This window comes from Crinia signifera, chromosome 3, assembly GCF_055691185.1.
Source record: "Crinia signifera chromosome 3, ASM5569118v1, whole genome shotgun sequence".
Taxonomy (NCBI): Eukaryota; Metazoa; Chordata; class Amphibia; order Anura; family Myobatrachidae; genus Crinia; species Crinia signifera.
Window position 1 is genome coordinate 115,146,476 of NC_139219.1, and position 9,871 is coordinate 115,156,346.

A 9,871-nucleotide genomic window follows, 5' to 3' on the forward strand; every position below is an offset into this window, starting at 1 on the left:
GACACCAGTGTCCTACAGTTTGACAAGGATCAACTGGTAAAGCATCAAAAATGTAATCATTTTTACACGGCATACCTAAAGTCCAGAGGTTTGAGTTGTTTTACACAGCACAAACCTTGCCAATGTAATGTTGCATACTGTACATTCAGATAAGAAGGCAAAGGGCAGTTATTTGAAGTCATGTGATATGTTTGTGTGTGCAGTTTGTAACATCTTCACAGCAGGCCCATTACTTACAGCATGCACACAAACACCCACATCAATTTAATAAAAATAAAAAACATTGGGGGGACACATAGATAGTGAGGAAAGTGTCACATTAGAACAGAAGAAAGATACATGTAATGAGGGTTCAATTGTAGATTAATTAAGGTAGACAAATCAGGTAATAGAAATCAAACAAACAATCACACTTAGCATAATTGGGTCATTGTCAGAGGTTTAACCTGAGAGGGAATATTTGCATGAGCATATATGTGAAGAGTACGCCACCGTGCTCAGACAGACGCTCATATGCAAGCCACTCCCCATTGTCGGTTTATCCCACCGTCCCTGTGCGGATGTTCTGTGGGCGGACTCACGCTCGCCGAAAGAGTGCAGGATCCTTTTGGTCGGTCCGTACACATACGCATCTGCCCGATTCAACCAGAATAACCCCTATTGTCCCTTTTCTTCTTCTTGAACCCAGCTATCCCATCCTTTCTTTATTATCCCCGCAGATTGAATTTAAGGATTTCATTAAACAGGGTGTGTCCTGCGCAACCGTAACTGTTACCTCCATAATCCGGGCAAGTCAATTGCAGTCTGCCCGTTTCCTTTGCTGTCAATGTAGTAAATTTAAACTTTAATTGCAACATTGTCAGGAGAAACAGTTATTTGTAAACATTTTCCCTCATTCTATGCTAATTAGGAAGGACAGATCTTAATTGTGCCAGGATCTGCTCTCTATACGTGCGGAATCAGACAGTATACTACTGAATCATTTAGATTCAATGTACTTTCATGCGTCAAATATATTGTAGTGTTACCTAATAAAAGTTACATTTTAATTACTACATCATATCATACAACGACATTATTTACAAGAGTGTCCAAAAAACCCTGTCAGGTTCCCTTTAGTAACCTCTTGACTTCCCCTCTTAGTCTTGAACTCCATTTGGGAGCACTACAACCATACACTGCTGCCAAGTTTCCCTCCAGCAGCAGTTTCTATGTTGGTTATTTCCTAAATTCCTTTAATTGAGTTTTCTACCAACCTGTACCAATCCATTCCACTATAAAAGAAGAAGATTCTAAATGATATATACAGTAGGTGGATAATCGTATAAAAAAAATTGTATTTGTACAGCAAAATACATTTTTTTTTATGTGTATTCGTATTTTCAGGATTTACTATCCTGAAAATATGGTGATGTGTATTTGTGTTCATGGTGTAAAAAATGACGTATTCGTATTTATGAATACCAATATAGATTAATACGACATCGATAGAATATACCTATTTTTAACATGAAAACAACGTACTTTAGTCATTTACTAACAATTCGTATATGTAAAAAATACGAATCAAAAATGCATACGAATCATAAAAAAATATGGCAAAAAAATACACCTTGATTTGGAAGTTCACATCTTAGAATTTTACACATGAGGAAACAAATCATAAAATAACCCCCAGCTGATCAAAATCACAAATGTGTGACTCAGGGCCAACGCTACCACTAGGCAGGATTAGGCAGCTGCCTGGGGCGCCGGCCACTAGAGGGCGCCTCTTCAGACCATTCAAATTAAGTATATTGGTGGCAGCAGTGGATTCGGTAATATATGCCCCTATTTTTCCAGCACCAGTCTTTAAAAAAAACAAAAACGTTACCACGGTATATGGGCTGCTGCTGGAGGGGAGGCGCTGGTTTCTTCTGCTAGCGCTGGCTGTCTAGCGCTTCTATCGCTGGTGGCGAGATACTGGTCCTGCTGCCACCCACCCCTCACCAGTGGCATCAGCGGGGACCAGTGTCTCACCACCAGTGGTAGCAGCGCTAGGCAGCCAGCGCCTCTGCACCAGCAGCAGCGCTAGGCGGCCAGCAAATGCAGCAGGAACTAGGGACTCCCCACCAGCGGCACCAGAAGGAACTAGTGCCTGACCAGCGCAGCGGCGACCTTTTCGGGGTGCAGCCAGCCTGCACCATTCATTAGAAGATGGCGACAGCTGAAAGCACCACCCTTGTCAACCGGCCCCTGTCAACCTGGAGGTAAGATGTTGTTCTGGGTTGTTACTATGTGCTGTTGCTGCATATTTTAACGCATTCAGTGTACAGTTGTATGTATATCTGTACTTTCACTTGATTTATTTGGAGTAAGTAATGGTTGTTGGGGTGGGGGTGGGGGGGGGGGGGGTTCGCAGAAGGTAGGTGTCTTGCCTAGGGTGACAGATAACCTGGCACCGGCCCTGGTGTGACTTATAAATGGCCACTAAGCACACATACACACTTCTCAGATTCAAACATGGCACAAGCTTTGCATTCACAGACCATTTCAGTGTGGGCTATGAGATACCTCAGCTGAGATTTAATGGAATGTGAAAAAAAATATCATTTTCTGAAATTGCACCATATCGCACTTTTTAAATTGCATTTTTTCTGCAAATTTGCATATTTAATGAGATGTGAATTTGTGGCAAAAGATTGCGATATGGTGCGTTTTTAGTCATGAAATTGTGCAATTTTTAGTCCTGAAAATGTGCAAATTTGAAGACATGTGGGATTTTGTGTAAAAAAGGTTATAAAGAAAATGGCATGGGGGTCCCCCCTGCTGAGCATAACCACCCCAGGCTCATTGAGCTGGATCCGGTTCCAAAAATATGGGGGACAAAAAGTGTAGGGGTTCCCCCTATTTTGGGAACCATGCCCGGCCCTGGGGCTGGTTTTAAAAAATCAGCGAAGCCCTATTTAAATGGTTTTCTGATTTTTTTTAAACCAGGCCCGGCTCTTTGAGCCTGGGGCTGGTTATGTCCGTGGGAGGGACCCCACGCGTTTTTTTTTTATTATTTATTTATTTTTACATTTTTTTAAACTGCAGCCTGCACGGATCTGACTGATCCATGCAGGCTAAAACCAATATGAATTTGTATTTTAAAATACGAATTTGTATTTATGCTACACTCTCCAAACTCTAACCATTATGTTTAATACTTGCGTATATTGAGGTTGGCTTACCTGATCATTAATATGCACATTTAATGTGCATTATGTGGTGTTTAATATCATCTACTATTAATTATACTGTCCCTCACTTATCATTTACATGTTATTTATGTCTTATCTGCCCCCCCCCCTTTATCTTTATCCTAACCCCATTTAATTTTAATCCTTACCCTGATCTTTTTGTATGTGTATTTTAAAACTTCAATAAAAACTATTATAAAAAAAAATAAAAAAATACAAATTTGTACTTAAAATATGAATTTGTATCAGAAAAAATACGAATCAATACGCCATCGGATAATATGAATCAGTCAGATATGACTGATTAGTAAATTATCCTCTGGAATAAGAATGAAAATATGACTACACTAGTCGTATTCATTCGTATTCATTCATCTTAAGAATACGAATATGATTTTTTGTATTTGTATTCTTAGTAAATTTCCCCCATAGTATCCTGGAATGCCAGAACTGTTTTTGTAAGCCACTTTTATTGCTATGTATTGCAGGGGGTGTGGACTGAGTGAGTAGATTCCAATTATTGGGAATTGGGAACCCATGCATTGTTAGAGTATTTTAGTTCTCATTGCATACGGCTTTGGCCGGATAGGATGTGGCCATAATTTAGCTGTGGGCCTACATTGAAGTGGGTCGTTATTAAAGTGGGAAAACTGAATCATAACTACAGCGTTATACAGCGTTACACCAAAGTGAAACTGTACAGTATGACTTACTGAAGTCAGTAGTTAGAAGTCTGATACTGTATAGTAGGTTGAACTTGATGGGCTAACGTCTTTTTTCAGCGTTAATCAAAGTACATGGCGGACCACAGGTGTTATACAGCATGGTACACATGTTGAGCCCACAAGTAGAGTACAGTACACTATTATCCGGTACACATGGCAGGATAACCCCTGTTGTTATACTGTACAATACTTACCGTGCGTGCCGGGGATTGGCTCCTCTGTCTCCTGCCCCTCCACCTCCTGCTCCTCTTCCTCCACCTCCCCCACATCAGTGTCAATGACTAGACTCCCTGTGTATAAAAAATATCAAGTATTGTAAAATAAGCAAATAATAACAGTAATACAGTTCAGTACTACAGTATACAGTACTTTCAGAAAATAGTGACTGTAACAATACAGTAACAATGATTACCACTGCCAGAGCTCTGGCTTCCCACTTCTGGGCCACCGTGGTCCTGGGGCGGGGTGGAGGTGGTCTGCTCCTCCTCCTGGGTGGTGGGGAGGCTTTCGGATGCTGGCACTGTAAAAAAAAAGTCAAAATAAATAGACTGTAACGTACAGTACAGTAAATGGTTGAACCCCAGATAGTATATGGTGAAAATACTGTAATAGGCCTTTGTTCACTAACAGGCACTGTATACTAAGAACACGCGGCCATGTACTGTACTGGAGGAAAATACTGTAAATTCCTTACTGAATTACTTTAAGAAGAATCTTCACCATTAGAGCAGTAACATTCATTAATTGGCAGTGGGGGTGGTTACAGCGACTACTGTTCATAAATTGCAATAAAAACTGGATACATTTTGGGCCACTAAGGGAATCCTACTGTACAGTATACTGTACTGCAGATACAGTACAGTATGTTTTAATCAAGTCAGTACAGTAGTTACAAGTTCCTGTAGATACTGTCCAGTACAGTACAGTCGGTTGAACTTGACAGACTAACGTCTTTTTTCAGCCTTAATTACTACCGTACAGGTACAGTACTACTGTACAGTATGTTACAGGGTGGGCCCACAAGTACAGTTTTTTCTGGTACACATGGCAGGACCCTTGGTGTTATACTGTACAATACTTACCATCCGCGCTGGGTCCCGGCTGCTGCTGCTGCTCCGGGTCCTCCAGGGCAGTGACCATGGTTTCGGACACTGCAACAGAAAAAAAAGACAAAATACAGTAAACATACTGTACCGTACAGTTATACCCCTTTTCCACTTGCAGTCCCGGGTCAGACCCGGGAATGTGTACCAGGATGCTTCCCGGGACACTACCCGGGAATGTACCCTTTCACACTGCATTCAGACCCGGGATCGACCCGGGACAGCCCCATTCATACTGATTCATACTGATCCCGGGAAATCACTGCAAATACCATATGAAATGGTCATTTTAACTAAAAAAAAAAGTGATGACAAGGGTGTTTAAAATTATAATTTTTTTATTTGGTTTAGCACCTTTGGATTATAGGTGCAATTTTTATTTGCCTTTCATTTTGCCTTTGTATAGACACTACAATAAAACAATAAAACAATAAAGAAACCATCCTACACCCATACCACCCCCATCCCAACTGCCCCCATCCCAATCCCCCCATACCAACCCCCCGTCCAAACCGCCCCCATCCCAACCTCCCTCGTCCCAACCCCCCCATCCCAAACAAGAATTGCTTGAAGTTTAGCATTTCAAGCTAACCGAATGCACAACCAGTTGTGCATTAACACTTTAGTCAGGCATGTCCGACGTTGGCCCTCCAGGTGTTTTGAGGCCGCACATCCCAGTATGCTTTGCAATAGTTTTTGCATTCTCTAATAGCAACACTGTGGCGGAGCATGCTGGGATGTGTGGTTTCGGAGCGTCTGGAGGGCCAACGTTGGACATGCCTGCTTTAAGTGCAAAACAATGAACTACAGGTACATAAACGCATGCCCTCCAACATGGCCCATTCCATTAGGTACAAAATGCTCTGTTTCTGGACTTTCCTGCCAGTGGCAGTTGCAGAGTTGGAGCTGCAGCACAATCCAATGTTCAAAAAGGGGAGCCACACCTAATGCCACTCCAAACATCACTGTCCTGGACTCACTGACAGTTGATGTGACCCCCCTCTTTGAATTGTGGACTATGCTGGAGTCCAACCTCTGTAACTGCCACTGGCAGGGAAGTCCAGGAGCAGAACATTTTGTACCTAATGGAGTTGGTCATGTTGGAGGGTATGTAAACACTGAGGTAAACTGGTGCCTAAGCACTTTAAGTGCAACACAAAATGTACTAGTAGTGCATAAACACTGAGGTAAACTAGTGCCGAGGCACTTTAAGTGCAACACAAAATGTACTAGTAGTGCATAAACACTGAGGTAAACTAGTGCCGAGGCACTTTAAGTGCAACACAAAATGTACTAGTAGTGCATAAACAACGAGGTAAACTAGTGCCGAGGCACTTTAAGTGCAAAACAATGAACTACAGGTACATAAACACTGAGGTAAACTAGTGCCGAGGCACTTTAAGTGCAAAACAAACAAAAAAAATTGGTACTCTTTACTTAGTACGGCGCCCGTCGCGGGCATCGCGGGTACATTTATGTATGGCCGCGACGCGACCGACGCGATGCCCGCGATTTCCCATTGAAATCAATGTAAAACATGAAAATCGTGTCGGTCGCGTCGCGGCCGGCCATAAACGTACCCGCGATGCCCGCGACGCGATGCTCCCGATTTCCCATAGGAAGCAATGTTAAAAGCCGCGATGGACCCGATTTTAGTGTTAAATGCCTCAATCCACCCGATTTGGCCATAGGAATCAATGTTAAATGGGCCACAGAGCCCATTAACCCTTAAATGTCCCCCCCAATTTTTGACGCCACCCCACGATCCACGCCAACCCGAAGCGTGGCGAGCGCAGCGAGCCCGCGAGGGGCGGCGGTACGCGTCCTCCGACCTTTTCATGCCCTACTATCCACGTCGGCGTGGTGTGAGAATAGAATAGTGTGGCGAGCGCAGCGAGCCACCGAGCCCGAAGCGTGGCGAGCGCAGCGAGCCCCGCGAGGGGACGCGGATACCTTCACAGTTATACGCGTCCCCTCGCGGGCTTCACAGGTGTCCGTGGCGACACGGACACCTGTGAAGCCCGCGAGGGGACGCGTCTACCTGTGAAGGTATCCGCGTCCCCTCGCGGGGCTCGCTGCGCTCGCCACGCTTCGGGCTCGGTGGCTCGCTGCGCTCGCCACACTATTCTATTCTCACACCACGCCGACGTGGATAGTAGGGCATGAAAAGGTCGGAGGACGCGTACCGCCGCCCCTCGCGGGCTCGCTGCGCTCGCCACGCTTCGGGTTGGCGTGGATCGTGGGGTGGCGTCAAAAATTGGGGGGGACATTTAAGGGTTAATTGGGCCTAATTCAGGGTTAATATGGCCAAATCGGGTCAATTGAGCCATTTAACAGTGAAATCGCGGTCAATCAGCTTTTTTAACATTGTTCCCTATGGGAAAATCGCGGTGATCGCGGTCATCGCGGGCATCGCGACCATCCAATTTTACCCGCGATGCCCGCGATGACCGCGATCACCGCGATTTTTACCGGCGATGACCACGATTTTGATCGTTGGCGCCCTTCTAGGTAAAGAGTACCAAAAAATTAAGTATGTGCCTATAGCTTTAAGACAAATTGCGAAAAACTGAAAACTCTGAGGTTTGCTCATTTGCAGCATTGCTTGAACCAAAGTATGGTCCATGATTATATGTGGAATAACCCGGTTCAGGGTATTGTGAGCTGTGGTGTTGGCTTGGAGCTTTTGGATTATTGAACAAACGTTCCAGGAACGCCATGTTCATTTGCTGCAATTCCCTATGACGCTCAAGAGCCTCTCTATTCATGCGTTCCTGCATTGACAGGATTTTAGAAAGAAATGAGTCCTGCATTTCACGCTCGGCCTCTAAAAATTTGTCGATCCTTGCATTCTCCTGTGTGGACATAGCATTGTCCATTTCTCGGAGTTCTTCAACAAGGGCACTTGTCATGGCTCTAGCTGCTTGCCCCGCTTTGTTCATTTTCTTCGTTCTAGGTGGAACGTTGTAAACTGTAAAGATAAGATATAAATTGAAAATGACCATACATAAAAATAGCAGCTTTGGCAAACTATTTAATCAGTGGCGTAACTAGAAACATGTGGGCCCCATAGCAAAAGTTTATAAGGGCCCCTATTTCTCACCTAATGCTAAAAAATGCATAAAGCATATAATAATTTGACAGGCAAAATGGGCCCCCTCAGCTCTGGGCCCCATAGCAGCTGCACCCCCTGCACCCATGGTAGTTACGCCCTTGTACACACTGCGACATCACTGCAGGTTATACTTTGATAACTGTATATTATGTCACCCCCCCCCCCTTCCCACAGCCTACAAGTCCCATCATGCCTTGCCACAGTTTTGCTATTAGGCAATGCTTAAACTGTGCCAAGGCATACTGGGATATGTAGTTCCACAACTGCTGGAGGACCACTATGCTGTGCATAACCCTATGCTCCACCTCCACCCCACCCCCAACCTAACCCTATAGTGTGCTATGTGTCTTTAAAAAATAAACTTACTGTTTCTCTGCAAAGTTGGGGAGACGGCACTTTGTGGAAACCCACTGTCAGTGGTCGCAGCTTCCACGACCTCTTCAACGGTGACGGATATGCTGCCATCAGGGCTGGGCAGGTGGGTGGATGTTTCATGCTCACTACAATCAGGTGTGTCCTCAATTAGCAGGGGTGATGAGTGGCAGACTTCACTTGTCTGTGTATCTTCAGGGCCTTGGCTGCTTTCTGCAGCAATGTACTGTGAACTTGAAGACAGACTCACAGGATTGCAGAGAGCTGTGTGCCCGAAGACGGTTGCGCAGATGTCATAATATTCACACTCGATGCGGCCAGCCCCACTCTTTTTACGGTTGTTGTCATGCACCTTCATGAACTTCTTTCTCAGGGTCTTCAGTTTATTGACAACTTGCTGTTGTGTCCGGATCATGCCTCTGGCTTCAAGCAGCTTTGATATGTTTTTATAAACCACGGCATCTTTGACTGTGCCAGTAATTTGGCGTTTTATCTCCTCCTCGCCCCTTATGCTCAGGAGCTCTCTCACTTCCTGGTCCGTCCAGTTTGCCATGATGCCCGTCTGCTCCGATCTGCACATGTCCAGGGCTTCTCTTCCGCTTTCCAGTGCGATTACAGATGACATCAGCATTGTGAGCCCAAACAAAGCTCCAATCAGCAGCTTTTTTAAAGTCCCGTGTACCCGATCCCGGGTACGGGACCATTCACACTGGCCGCATCCCGTGTCGATTCCGGATCCTACCCAGGTCAGGACCTGGGTAGAGATCCCGGAATGCTGAACACGGGATATCCCTCAAAGACCCTTTCACACTGCACTAAATCCCGGGTTGATGCGCGTTCATGTGCAAAAACCCGGGATATTATTGCAAGTGGAAAAGGGGTATAAATGGTTGGACCCCAGATGGTATAAGGTACACAAGGTGTTATACCGCATGGCACACATGTGGGTCCCACAAGTGTTATAGGGTTCACATGGTGGGCCCGCAGGTGTTACGCAGTACACATGTCGGGCCCACAAGTATTATATTATTCAGCACACATGGCGGGAACACTGGTGTTATACAGAACAATACTTACCATCCGCGCTGGGTCCTGGCTGCTGCTGCTGCTGGTCCGGGTGCTCCAGGGCGGTGACCTCCAGGGCGGTGACCTCCAGGGCGGTGGTGACCATGGTTTCGGACACTGCAACAGAAAAAAAAGACAAAAATACAGTAAACATACTGTACCGTACAGTAAATGGTTGGACCCCAGATGGTATAAGGTACACAAGGTGTTATACCGCATGGCACACATGTGGGTCCCACAAGTGTTATAGGGTTCACATGGTGGGCCCAC

The 9,871-nt window shown here is 45.1% G+C and overlaps 1 protein-coding gene across 1 annotated transcript; it reads right to left on the minus strand.

Annotated features, from left to right (window-relative positions):
- Positions 1 to 7,578: 7,578 nt before the first annotated feature.
- LOC146062900 (uncharacterized) lies at positions 7,579 to 9,167 on the minus strand. Its single transcript, XM_083174907.1, has 2 exons — positions 8,531 to 9,167; positions 7,579 to 8,020 (listed from the first exon to the last, which is right to left on the minus strand). The coding sequence occupies exons 1-2, from the start codon at positions 9,165 to 9,167 to the stop codon at positions 7,599 to 7,601; spliced, it is 1,059 nt and encodes a 352-aa protein (XP_083031033.1). The 3' UTR covers positions 7,579 to 7,598.
- Positions 9,168 to 9,871: the final 704 nt, after the last annotated feature.